At 40.9% G+C, this 13,880-nt stretch overlaps 1 protein-coding gene across 1 annotated transcript in view; it reads left to right on the top strand.

Annotated features, from left to right (window-relative positions):
• The window catches only part of LOC135474951 (neprilysin-like), a 30,289-nt gene extending 18,667 nt beyond the window's left edge, over positions 1–11,622 (top strand). The window contains exons 15-22 of the mRNA XM_064754654.1: positions 67–125; positions 354–405; positions 1,881–1,948; positions 2,333–2,463; positions 3,056–3,121; positions 4,103–4,201; positions 5,411–5,487; positions 8,286–11,622. Coding sequence (XP_064610724.1) covers positions 67–125; positions 354–405; positions 1,881–1,948; positions 2,333–2,463; positions 3,056–3,121; positions 4,103–4,201; positions 5,411–5,487; positions 8,286–8,385 — 652 coding nt within the window. The 3' untranslated portion in view covers positions 8,386–11,622. The remainder of the gene's footprint in view (positions 1–66; positions 126–353; positions 406–1,880; positions 1,949–2,332; positions 2,464–3,055; positions 3,122–4,102; positions 4,202–5,410; positions 5,488–8,285) is intronic.
• The last annotated feature ends 2,258 nt before the right edge of the window (positions 11,623–13,880 follow it).

The following is a 13,880-nucleotide window of genomic DNA, read 5'->3' as shown; positions in this document are numbered from 1 at the left end:
CCACATGACCTTATCCGACTTCCATACTTTTTCCAATATGTAATGTGTAGTGTTTCTAAATTCCAGGTGGGGAATATCGCCAGCTGTAGTAAACGCGTATTACAGTTCCACCAAAAACCACATTAGTAAGTAAAAATCTTGTTTGGCTGTGAATGCACTTATAACACTCATTCAAACGGTCATTTAAGACTTTTCTAGACAACAATGAAAACAGATAATTTAGTCTACATACATTTGATTACTTTCACACACTTTATCTCAAAAATTAAATATGGAACTTCTGCGATGGGTTTGATAAACTACGTTTTCTCAGTTTTCATGCTTATAAGTTATTTAAAACTGGATTGTTGCAGCATTTCCGGCAGCTATTCTTCAACCGCCATTTTTCTCCAAGAACTATCCCAAGTAAGCTTATAACTTATTCATCAGTCAGTATAAGGTGCAGATCCCTGATCAGATCCCTGATCAATCGTCAGACACACTGGACGTATTCGAATTCCTTCACTCATGTTGATCCCACACGAGAACGAGGTTTCGAATGCCAATGTGAAGCACGAGTTCATTGTTCGCGAACTTTTCATTCCCCATTTCTCCAGGGTAAGAACAGGGTGTAACATGAACGATACTGAAATAAAGCGAACTCTGTGCTCATTTTGCACTTATATACTCTTGTCAGCTGACACGAGAACACCGCACTCAGGTTAAACACTTACGTGAATTCGAATACAGCAGCTGGGTGTATTCGAGTGTTGATCCCATACGAGAACAAGGTTTCGAATGGCAAAGTGTAACACGAGATCAATGTCCGCGAACAAGATTTTCACTCCACATTTCTCTGGGGTTGGAACGAGGTGCAACAAGAACGCAGAGGGCGTTTTATTTCAATATTGTTGTTTATACACCCCGTTCCATCCCCGGAGAAATTGGAAATGAAAACCTCGTTCACGAACAGTGAACTCTTGTTACACTTTGCCATACGAAACTTTGTTCTAGTACGTGGATTCGAATACGCCCTTTAAGTGCTGGATCAATCCCAGTCAGCACGGCAGTTCATGTGTTGTTACATGAAGTTCGATGAACGTGCGTTCAACCAGTATGGCATAAACTTTTATCTCGCACTATGGATGATGTCTGTGTGTCATGTAAAAAAAAATTCTTCGATTGTCTGCCTCATGCTGTCTTCCTCTCCAGCCGCACGTGGGAAGGTCTTGCTGCGGATGGTCGTGGGTTTCCCCCGGGGTCTGCCTGGTCCCTCCCACCATAATGCAGGCCGCCGTCGTATAAGTGAAATATTCTTGAGTGCGGCGTAAACACCAATCAAATAAATAAATAAAGTAGTCCATTACCTGCCATAGCTGATAGTTCCACTGTTTCCTGCACCAATGAGTGAAATACTTTCGAGTACTCAGCAGTCGTATGAGATCTAATCTGTATTGGTAACGGAACTGATTTGCTCATATCCACAAAAATCGTTTCCTGTTCTGATTCGGAGTTTGTAGAAGAATCTTGCATGGATATAATTTTAAAGTTTTGGTATCTGAACTGCAATTTCCATAAGACCAAGGCATTCATTAAATTTGAAATTCAACGCAAAATTTTCATTCCTATTCATGTATTTTGTGTGAAAATCTAGTATTTTCGTTCAGTTTAGTGCTTGTGAAATTGGATGATTGGAATCAAGTATGGTAGGGTTTGTGATCGTGAAAACTGGAGAAAATAAAATAAAACAATTCCCCTGAAAACTTCTAAGTGATCTAAGAAAGTTCATCTAAAAGGGCTAATTTATGCAATTAAGAAAACAAATTAGGCTTACTGTGTTCGCTATGTAATGCATAGCACCCACTCTAGCATTACACGTGACCTTGACCCTTACTGCACAGGTCCATGAACTATGGTGGCATTGGACTTGTTATAGGACACGAAATCACCCATGGCTTCGACGACCAAGGTAATCAGTAATTTCAAAGCATATATCTCTGATGACCAGCGTTAACCTAGGGGTAATATTTTTCTCCCTTGCAACATATGCCTTAGCCAACTACTCATTTTCAATAATGCTACTTCGGCACCTGCATCAACTTCAGTGGATTTAATATGTTTCAGAATACTGTGTACTAAATACTAACTGAAGTCTGTGAACCAGACGTATACAACGATATCTTAATGTTGACATTAAGATATTTAATTTAAACAGGTCTGTGTTATTCAAGATAGGCTTTGGTAGACATTTTTAACTCTGCGGTATGTAGCAGCTAGGATCAGTTCAGTCTACATGCCCGGAATAAAATTGTCAGAATGATTCTCGGTATTTTATCAAGTCCTTATTTTACAGGAAGACAGTATGATAAAAATGGCGATCTTAAGGAATGGTGGAGTGATGACGTCATTAGGAAGTTTAAAGAGAAGGCACAGTGTATCGTTGATCAATACAGCGATTATCTGGTACCAGAGGCTAACATGAAGGTAAACACAACACACCTTACAACCTTAGATAATCCAAATAAAGCTAATCTCCAAAGATAAAATCTGGTATGGCTAGTACACTTTTCAAGCAATGTTTTGTATACATATATTCATTGCTTCCAGGGTGTATTTAAAAAAAAATCTGTTTTGTGAATAGAAATTTTTGTGAAAATGGTAAGACAGGAAAGGTTGGATCAGAAATGCATCTTAAGATTATCAAGGCTGAATAGCTATGTCTTACTGGGCGAATATGATAGAGGCACAGATTCTAAAGGTGGCCTGGCGAACTATTGTAGGTTATTGTAATTGTACTATTATTTATAGTACTGTGTTGTTTGGAAACATATATTTAATAAGCACGTACGCCGTAGCAGAGAGGTCATACCTCAGAAATTACACAGAAAAGGGGTTTGTCTCCAAATTTCGGCTTGTTTTTTTCCAGTCTTAAAACTAACTACCGTACATCTTGTGATTAATTATTCTGTAATGAGTGAATCAGTGACAGAGTTCAGACCGCAATTTCATAAACCCTGAGGTCAATCAGTTGTATGTTTATAAATCTTGTCATTTCTCTCCCCGTCTCTGTGTACAGCTGAACGGGGTAAACACACAAGGGGAGAACATTGCGGATAATGGCGGCCTAAGACAATCCTTTACGGTGAGTGTAAATACGCTGAGAATAGAGCCTGATGGAGTCAGCCAGCTTTATTAGGTGTTCCGTGTTACAAACGTCTATCAGATATTTTAAAGTGACACAATACATGACTTACCTAAGGATAGTAACCTAGTATAACATGGTTTAACGTTGTTCGAAGGTTTTCCCCCGACCAAAGTACTATCAAAAGATAGATTTGTTAAAGTAAACAGAGAGCCTGTTGTTTGAGTGATGCTAGAGTGTATTCTGTTATTCCAGTAGATCATTCGGTTAAATACAGCACACCTATTTTAATAATTCAACACTAAGATTGTATTAGTCTAACAGGATATTATGTTGAATATGACACGTTGTCATGTTATAATAGCAGAATACAATCAAGCATCACCCAAACAACAGACTTTCGGGTAAAATCAACTGATTATTTTTTGAGTGTATAATATGGCTTAGGGCCAAACTGTGACCAAGAGGTTAAGCCAAAAATGGCTAAGTGAGGTGCCTGTTCAAGACGACCGTTGGGCAGGGGATTGGTGTTCCCTAGCCCGTACTGTTCGTGGGATTGTGGTAAAAATAAGCGGCTATTTGCGTAGTCTAACATATGTTGAAGACCACGTGCATACATGTACGTCAGTTATAGGAAAGTTCGCCGAGATCTTGTCGAAGGGTGGCGGTGTACAAAAAACAGTGAAGTAAATAAATAAATAAATAAATTAAAAATGAAATAAATAAATACATCAACACAGTCCAGGTATGTCAGTTACCGACATTTTGCTATTTGTCCCGGTCCAGGTATGTCAGTTACCGACATTTCAATATTTTCCCCTGTCCAGATATGTCAGTTACCGACATTTCGCTATTTGTTCCTGTGTCGGCCCATTAGTTGCAGCATGGCAGTATATGTAGTCAAGTCCTGGCCTGTCTGGTGCAGACATTTAGCTATGTATGCCTGTTCCTGTATAAGTGGCGCCTCCGTTTGGTTTTCAGGCGTACCGAGACTGGGTTCGTAACCAAGGCAAAGAGGAGCCCAAGTTGCCGGGAGTGGACTTGAACCACAGCCAGTTATTTTTCGTCAACTTTGCTCAGGTGTGTAAATAGGATCTTTGGTCAGCCAGTACTGTACCGACCCCAAGCTATGGGACCCTTTAAAGGAAAGTGTATAACTTCAGGCCTTTCGTGATATTTCAATCATAAACGAAATGATGCGGCTTGACAAGATTCTTGTGTCAGGGAAGACAATAAAATGTTTCCTGAACTGTGAAGTTTTATCCTATAATGATACAAGATAGTTCTCTTTAAACGCTTCACGCAAGATTTTTATGTTCTTGACCGCTGTTATGAGTTCTGGTTGTTCGGGCAATGGTGTTGTTTAAAATACCAATAAAACAATAAAATTAATTATTAACAAAACATATAGGTCAGTGGAGATATATTTGAAAAAGCAGTAAATTTTGAAAGCCCCACATTCTTACATTGCCCACGGGAATACATACGAAGTATACAAATGTAGCGACGCCGATTCAGAGTCCGACATTTTAAAATGAAAGGAAGATTTTTTTTTTTTTGATTGGTGTTTTACGCCGTACTCAATGAAAGGAAGAGTATGACTTTCTAATGTTCAACTGTGTGGTATTATATATTTATTCTTGTAGTACTTTTACTGGTGTTGATTGTCTCGTGTTGATTGTCTCGTGCTTATTCTCTCATGTGGATTATCCCGTGTTGATTGCTTCGTGTAGATTATCTTGTGTTGATTGTCTCACGTTAATTGTCTCTTGCCTATTGCCACTTGCTTATTGTCTCATATGGATTGTCTTATATGGATTGTCTCATGTGGGTTGTCTCCTGCTTATTGTCTCGTGTAGCTTATCTTTTGATGATTGTTTCGTGTTGTCTCGTGTTTATTGTCTTTTGTCGCTTGTCTCGTGTCGATTGTCTTTTGGTGATTGTTTCATGATGATTGTCTCTTGTTGAGCGTCTCGTTCTTATTGTCTCATGTGGATTGCCTCGTGTTGATTATCTCGAGCTTGTTTTCTCTTGTGTAATATATTCTTGTGGCAATTACCTAGAGTTCATTGTCTCTTGGTGATTGTATCTTGTAGCGTTTGTCTCGTGCTGATTGTCTCGTGTTGATTGTCTCTTGTCCATTGCTACGTGCTTATTGTCTCAAAGGAATTTTCTCTTGTTGATTGTTTCGTGTCGATTGTCTCGTGTTAATTTTGTCGTGTTTATCATCTTGTGTTCATCATCTCTTGATTATTGTCTCATACTGAATGTCTCCATTGTCTCGTACAGATTTGGTGCAGCACGATGAGAAGAGAAAACGCTATCAACCGGATATTAACAGGCGTTCATAGTCCAGGCAGATTCCGGTAAGTTTTCGGTAGTCCTTAGCTTTCACCCAACATATTGTCCCTTATCGACAACACTACAAACATTCTTAGAATATAACACAGCATTTTATAATGATCTAGAATTGCTATGGTTTTTTCGCCGAGCTAAAAATCTCCAAGAAAAGATGCGGAATTAAAGGTTGTAGCGTCCAGAAGGTGTAGATTTTTAACGATGTAGCGATTAAATTATGAAGTTGTTAGACTTCATAGCGACGGAGTGATGTGACGATTGGATTGATGTACAGATGGAACATTGTGACCACGGAACATTTATCAGATTGTGATGTTAAAATACGCAGGTTTGTTCAACATCATTATTATACAGGAACGCTTACCGAATGATAAACGGCACTTTGAATTGTTTAATTTCGTCTGATTTCTGAGAAAAAACCTCCAGTCAGCATGGGGTTTACGTTACATAACTTTGTTACATCATTAGAATGGCGAGAACTGCTACCTCTTTATATTTACCTTATAGTTAAAGGACAAACTAAAACAACCAAACACCAGTTAATGTGGGAATTCTACCAGGAAGATACTTGATTTGAATCATCGTTCCATTCCTCCATGGTGTCATCGCTCGAAAACCCCAATCTGGCGTCCACTTATCACCCCATCTTCTCATCACATCTCATCGTCTTAGCCCCGTTCCTTCATTGCTTCATCGCTTCATCCTTGCATAACCACGTTCCTGCACTGCTTAATCCTTACATAGCCATATTCCTTCATTGCTTCATCCTCCCATAGCCACGTCCCCCCATTGCTTCATCCTTCCATAACCACGTTCCACCATTGTTCTATCGTTTCATGTCCGCGTTCCTCCGTTGCTTCATCATTCCATAACCACGTTCCTCCACTGCTTCATCATTCCATAACCACGTTTCCCCATTGTTTCATCCTTCCATAGCCACGTTCCTCCATTGCTTCATCCTTCCATAGCCACGTTCCTCCATTGTTCTGTCCGTTCATACCCGCGTCCCTCCATTGCTTCATTCTTCCATAGACACGTCCCTCCATTGCTTCATCCTTGCATAGCCATGTTCCTCCATTGTTCTATCCTTTCATATCCATACCTTCCTTTATTGTTCTATCCTTTCATATCCGCATTTCTCCATTGCTTCATCATTCCATAACCACGTTCCTTCACTGCTTCATCGTTCCATAACCACGTTCTTCCATTGTTCTATCCATTCATACCCGCGTTCCTCCATTGCTTCATCCTTCCATAGCCACGTTCCTCCATTGCTTCATCCTTCCATAGCCACGTTCCTCATTACTTCATCCTTGCCTAGCCACGTTCCTTCATTGCTTCATCCTTCCATAGCCACGTTCCTCCATTGCTTCATCCTTCCATAGCCACGTTCCTCCATTGCTTCATCCCTCCATAGCCATGTTCCTCCATTGTTCTATCCTTCCATATCCATACGTTCCTCCATTGTTCTATCCATTCATACCCGCGTTTCTCTATCGCTTCATCCTTGCATAGACACGTTCCTCCATTGTTCTATCCATTCATATCCACGTTCCTCCATTGCATCATCCTTCCATAGACACGTTCCTCCATTGCTTCATCCTTAACTAGTCATGTTCCTCCATTGTTCTATCCTTTCATATACGCGTCCCTCCATTGCTTCATCCTTCCATAGCCACGTTCCTCCATTGCTTCATCCTTCCATAGCCACGTTTCTCCATTACTTCTTCCTTCCACAGCCACGTTTCTTCATTGCTTCATCCCTCCATAGCCACATTCCTCCATTGCTTCATCCTTGCATAGCCGCGCTCCTCCATTGTTCTATCCTTTCATATCCGCGTTCCTCCATTGCTTCATCCTTCCATAGACACGTTCCTTCATTGCTTCATCCTTGCAAAGCCACGTTGCTTAATCCTTCCATAGCCGCGTTCCTCCATAGCCACGTTCCTCCATTGCTTCATCCTCCCATAGCCATGTTACTCCATGGCTTCATCCGACTAAGTCGCCTTTCCTAATCGCACCATCCTTCCATATCCGCGCTTCCTAGTTGCTTTAACCCTCCATAGCCATGTTCCCTCGTCGCTTCATTTCCCATAGTCGTTTTCTCGCTTCGCTCCATCCTTCCATTGTCGCGTTTCCTAATCGCACCATCCTTTTATATCCGCCCTTCCTAGTTGCTTCAGTTCTCCTTGGCCGTGTTCCTTCGTTGCTTCATCCCCAATATTCGTGTTCTCGCATCGCCCCATCCTTCCATTGCCGCGTTTTCCAATCGCTCCATCCTTCCATTGTCGCTTTTCTTCCTCACTTCATCCTGCCATATTCGGGCTCCGTAGTTGCTTCAGCCCTCCATAGCCGATCTCCCTTGCTGCTTCATAGTCCATAGCAGACTCCTCGAGTAGCTCCATCCTTCCATTGCCGCGTTCCCTCATTGCTTCATAACCAGTAGTTGTGTTCCTTAATCTCTTTATCGTTCTAAAGCCGCCTTTCCTGATCGCTTAACCGTTTCTTTATCGTGTTCCCTCATTACTTCATCGCCCATAGCCGCAATCCCTCTTCGTTTCATCATTCCATAATTGTGTTCTCTCATCGCTCCATAAACCTCATCTTTCAACGCTCCATCGCTTCATAGCCGCATCTTTCAAGGTTCCATGCATTCCTTCATCGTCACATCTAGTACAACGTTCAAACACGTTGCTTCTGGATCAGTTGTGTACACAATTTAAGATTCTTGGGTTCTGGTATTCCATGTTTCCTCATCTTCTATCATCGACAATATATCATTGTTTTAATATTTTTGTCTTTACAGAGTGATTGGTTCCCTACACAACTCCATCGAATTCTCAGAAGTTTTCAACTGCCCTCAATCCTCCTACATGAACGCGGATAAAAAATGCCGGGTTTGGTGAAATCTATTTCAGCCGCATGTTATGCTTCGACCTGTATTATATCATCTTGTGTTGATCAATTCCATCACGCTTCCCTTAGAGCTCCATACCTTTCGTGGTCATCAGCTGTGATGCATGCGCAGAAGTGACCATTTCCGTCATATGGTTATTTCGGTGCGTTCGAAAATGATAAACGAAGCTTACAAACTATGTCTATTTTGAGCGCGAGGTAAGTTTGAACTACAATTAAATAAATAAAAGTTCGTAAATGGGTTGATTAACGTTCAACGTTCATCGGGGAACCCCACACATTCCGGTCGTTCATGTACATCGACCTATATGAAAGAGAATACAGCCTTTATTGCCTCTGAATTTCATATGATTTTAATACTTCATTTTATTGAGAAATCTAATTCTAACATCATTTATTGTTACTGTAAAGAGCCATAGATATGCTTGTATTATAGCATTTGATATCGAATTTTAAAACAATATTGTACTTGGCAGCGTGAGTGTGAAAGCAGTGTATTATTTTGAGGAATATCGCAAACTGTGTATATCATCAGATTAGTTTATGTATACCAGACCTGGCAAACATTATGATTTGATTTAACATATATTTTTATATGTTTAGATAAAAAAGCAGCTCTTTGGTTGAATCTGTTAAAATGGGCTTGGCATTTCGTTAAGATAATGGCTTATGGATTATTCCGTTGATCTATTTTAGCCATGTTGGAGTGTACTTGTTGTATACGCACGTGCCTTCTACTGTACTTCTGCATTTTATAGGAGATATGGAAGAATTTCATGATGTTAAGTCAGTTAAATCAGTCATCGTGAGCTTAGGCACAAACCTTGTAAAAATACTTCAGGCGTTTTTCTTTGTATAGGAAGTAAATAAGATTGTATATTCAGACGACTTTAGGAGTAGACGGAATTTTTTAATGCCAATAGCTTCTTAATATTATATATGGACCTGTAAAGAATAATAAAAGCTGTGTGGAAATTATATTTTCATGAACAGTTACTCTAAAGTTTTAAATATTGTTCAACGGGTATCTTGATTACATCAAATCGCTTATAATTCAGCGCATTATATATAAAATGTATACTTATTATGGAGTGATTTTGTGTTTATTCCTCATCCTTTATGTAAATGTGACATAATCATTTTAGAAGTGAACAGACAGAGAAGGGGTAGGAAAATAGCCATTTCATCTTGGTTAACAATGGGCAGAGTATACAAAAAGTTGATTATTTTTAAAATCAGTCAATATCAAAACCAATCAATATCGTGTGTGGCCACCCCTTGCTTCCAGGCAAGGAGAGTTCAAAAACTCTCCGACGCATAGAAAAAGTCAGACGTATGATGAGATGACGTGGGATTCGTTGCCATTCATCTTGGCGAGCGAACGCCAATTGTTTTCGGTTGGCTGCAAGGTGTGGCCGTTGTCTTATTCGACGACCCATGATATCCCAAAAGTGTTCTATGGGGGACATATCTGGGGATCGTGCAGGCCACGGCGAGACCTTGACGTTGTTGGCGTCCAGGAAGTTCTGCACAACTCGAGCTGTATGGGGTCTGGCGTTGTCATGCTGGTACAGAATACCACGTGGCTGCTGTTGAAGGAATGGCAGGACAACAGGACGTAGAATTTTCACGAAACGTTGAGCTGTTAGGTTCCCGTAGATGATGACCAGTGATGTCCGTTTTTCGCCACAAACCCCACCCCACACCATCACGCGCCGCCACCAAACGGTACCACTTCCTGGAAGCATGATGCAACCGTTCGTTCGCCTCTTCGACGGTAAACTCGCTGTCTGCCATCGGCTGGGAAAAGGCAGAAGCTGCTTTCATCCGTGACACAATACGTTGCCCATCGCAACCTCTAGCAACGACGTTCGGCTGTCAACAACTGCCCTCTAAATGGTCGACAGGCAGTAATTCCGTGGGTCTCCTGAACACGGTCTGCCGACTTAACCGGTGACCTAAGGCATTGATTAAAGATGACATCACTGTCAGGAAGCGGTTCCTCAGGTGTAAGGTGCGTAGGTGCCCGTCTTCTCTGAACGTAGTTACCCTAGGCCTGCCTGTTCTTGGCCTGTCCGATGTCTGCCCTGTCTGTCTGTAACGTTTCATCAAGTTTGACACAGTTACATGAGAGCAGCCGAAGGTCCTTGCAATGTGGGCATGGGTGGCTCCCATGGATACCATACCCAGGGCCCTTTCGCGTTGTTCTGGAGTCAATCGAGGCATGACTTTGGTGGTTTTTAGTCAGTGTGCAAGTGCAGCACACTGTGTGTAACGTTTTTATACACTTATTACATGTGTAGTTGGGGCCATCCATGGGTCATGTGATTTTTCAACTATCCTTGATGTCTCAAAACAAATTCGTGGGACGTATGTGAAGTTTAAATTTAACTCACGGGGTCGTAAAGTTTCTTTTGGCCGTCAGTTTAATCAGCTAACACTTTGACAGATGAGGCTTTTATCTCCGACAAGGCATGTCCGTAATCTTTCGCAATATGCTGATGATCGATTTGTTGTGTTTTTTAAAGGGTACAATTTCTGGTCACTGAAAAAGTGCTCAGATGTTCAGTGGACCTGGGAAAAAAAGCCATAAAGACCACTAATTCCAGCTCTTGGACACAAGCTGGGAAATAGCACAATAGAATAAATAATAATAAATAAATGATTATGGCTTATCACCACTTTGGCAATGTTGCGATTGTGTGGTGGCGATAGTACAAATAAATGTCATTTGCTATATAATTCTGTGTTATTACCTATGCCACTATAAATCTGTATTTCTCCCATGATGGCCTGTGTAAGATGTAGTTTTCTGACTTGTTTATGCCATTATGTACAGGGTGGTATGTATATATGAATATTGCTATCAGCTCCATAGTGATGCCCTTCTGATTCATGCCACAATTTCACTAGGAATCTCTATCGTTATCGCACATAGCCAATAAATCTTAAGTCTTCAAACGTTTGGCTTTTTCTGAAACGAAAACAGAATAACATACACAATTCTTTGGACTCTTTAGATGCCTTAGATCTCAGTATTGGTAGGGCTATAAACTGGAAACAGTTCATGAAAACGCTTTTTATTAGACTTACAGTGACGGACTATAATAAAACGTATTTTGTCGTCATAGTGTATTTTATTACCCTAGCCTATTTTGTCGTTAACCCGTTTTGTCGCCCTTATCTACTTTGTCTATTTTGAAAGGGGATCCTTAGAGAAGAATTCTGGTACTATTGGATATAAGGTCTGTTTCATTCTACTCGTATTAGCTTTCAGAATATAGATCTCTACTTCCCCATTCACCTGAATTAGGTTTCCTTTATTCATGACTTTGTACATTCTAATATTACATCACTTTGTTGACCTGGAATTATGTTCACATCGTCAGAGTTAACACGAATGTTAACTGACACATCGGTATCATTTGAATTTCGCCAAGCGCTGTTTTTGAATTTATTGATTGCTGGACACGTGTCGGCTTCACTCGACATTCCCCGGAAAATGGATAAAATTGACTATGTGGATGCGCACACAGATAATACTAAACTTTCATTATTCCTATAGCATTAAACGGAAGCAACAAATAAAAGGTGGCATGACCAAGAAAATGTGTCTCTTTTGGGGAAGAGTCTAGCCTATAGCAGACCATTCAGGTGATTTTAAATCGAGGCTGTCCGAACCCAATGCGCCGGTTGCATTTGCATTCCTTACAGTCTGTTTCACTGGGGCAACCTCTGGGTGACACGAAGTCAGAATTACCTGCTTTACCCTCATCACCTTTGTCACAGGACGAACGATCGAGTTTCAGGACATCAAATCTGACGTTTCAGAGCGGTTAATGTGGGAGCAATTCCATGGACAGAGCGGTTAACGTGTAAGCGATTCTATGGTTAGAACAGTTAATGCCGATATCAGAGCTGTTCCAGCCAGATGGAAGCGGAGCCGCGGACAAGTCAGCCGATATCATACCTGTTCCAACCAGATGGAAGCGAAGCCGTGGACAGGTCAGTCAATATCAGAGCTGTTCCAGTCAGGTGGAAGCGAAGCTGTAGACATGTCAGTCGGTATCAGAGCTGTTCCAGTCAGGTGGAAGCGATTCCGTGGCCAGTCAGTCAATGTCAGAGCAGTTCCAGTCAGGTGGAAGCGATGCCGTGGCCAGTCAGTCAGTATCAGGGCAGTTCCAGTCAGGTGGAATTATGTATTAGCTGTTTTATCATGTGTTCGTCAAGTTTGTTATCGGAAGTGGTTTCACCGTCGAAAATGATGAGCAAAACAATTTTGAACAGTGTAATATTGCAGAAAACTCCTCCGAGCAGATACACGTAACTTATGGTTGATGAAGCTTATGGCCAGTAGGGCATTCAGTCCGTAATCGGTGTTGTGATTACTGCTGCAGGCGTTTTAGGTAGGTCAAGAATTTAGCGCGTTAAAGTTATAATGGCGTACTGAAAGCAGGTGTAAGAAAAATGATGAGTACATGAATGAGATCTTGTTCAGCACCAGATAGAGATGATTCCGGCCATATAGTGGCGAGAAAAACGCAGCTGTACTTTCTGTGCTCACCATTGGTTGAGAACAGTGGCGACTTCTGAGTGAATACGTGCAATAGATGTTGCCGTCAGCATTTGGCTACTCAGCATTCCGACAATCTAATTAACACAATAGCTACATGATTGACTTCGTCTGATTATTGAATATCGCCTTTATCTCGAAACCGATCTACGAAGCGTGTATCTTGAAAACCAGAAGGTCAGATGGTCAAAAGTACACAGTCCATCAGTTGATTTATCAAATGAGGTAATGATTTGGATAAATAATTGGCTTTGAAAATCCAAGTAATTATATTTAACATTTGAATGTAATGCCATTAATATTATTTTATTATCAAAATATGTTTTCGGTTGATGGGCGCTAAAGATGTCTTCTTTGTGCGCACGTGTCAACTCAAGTGACAATTTAAACTAAGAACGATAGGAAAAGTACCCGCCCATAAGAAACAGACGACGGAATTCTGCTGTAATGCATTTCGAGATGAATTAAATTTGAAGCTACACTCTTTTCATACCCATAACTGAACCGGATAAAATTTATTTGTCGACTCTTTCCAACGTAAAGCTGATTCTGTGTTTTATGTCCATCCATTGTGGACAACAGCTAAAAACTCCTGCTGATATCTTGCTTATCTTTAGTAGCTTTTTATTGGGCATTCCTAAGTCGCCTGCTATGTGCCCATGCCTTGGCAACGTGCTTTTTTGGTAATGTTCCATCACTGTTCGGGTGCTGATTAACGGTTAACTTTAGGGGTGTTTCTGAAGCCACAGTCATGGTTTTATTTCAGCATCAGAGTTTCTGGCCCATTGACCCCCGAATGCTATTAACTCCCACTAATCTGCTTTACAACTCTAACGATCTTTAATCCAGTATTTTCTCAGGCATAAATCGAAGTCAGTTGTAAAAAGACGCGTTGGACCAAGTCGAGGTTAA

The sequence above is a fragment of the Liolophura sinensis genome, chromosome 9 (assembly GCF_032854445.1).
Source record: "Liolophura sinensis isolate JHLJ2023 chromosome 9, CUHK_Ljap_v2, whole genome shotgun sequence".
Classification (NCBI taxonomy): Eukaryota; Metazoa; Mollusca; class Polyplacophora; order Chitonida; family Chitonidae; genus Liolophura; species Liolophura sinensis.
The sequence above is the reverse complement of the archived record's forward strand: the minus strand, read 5'-3'. Positions and strand labels throughout refer to the sequence as shown.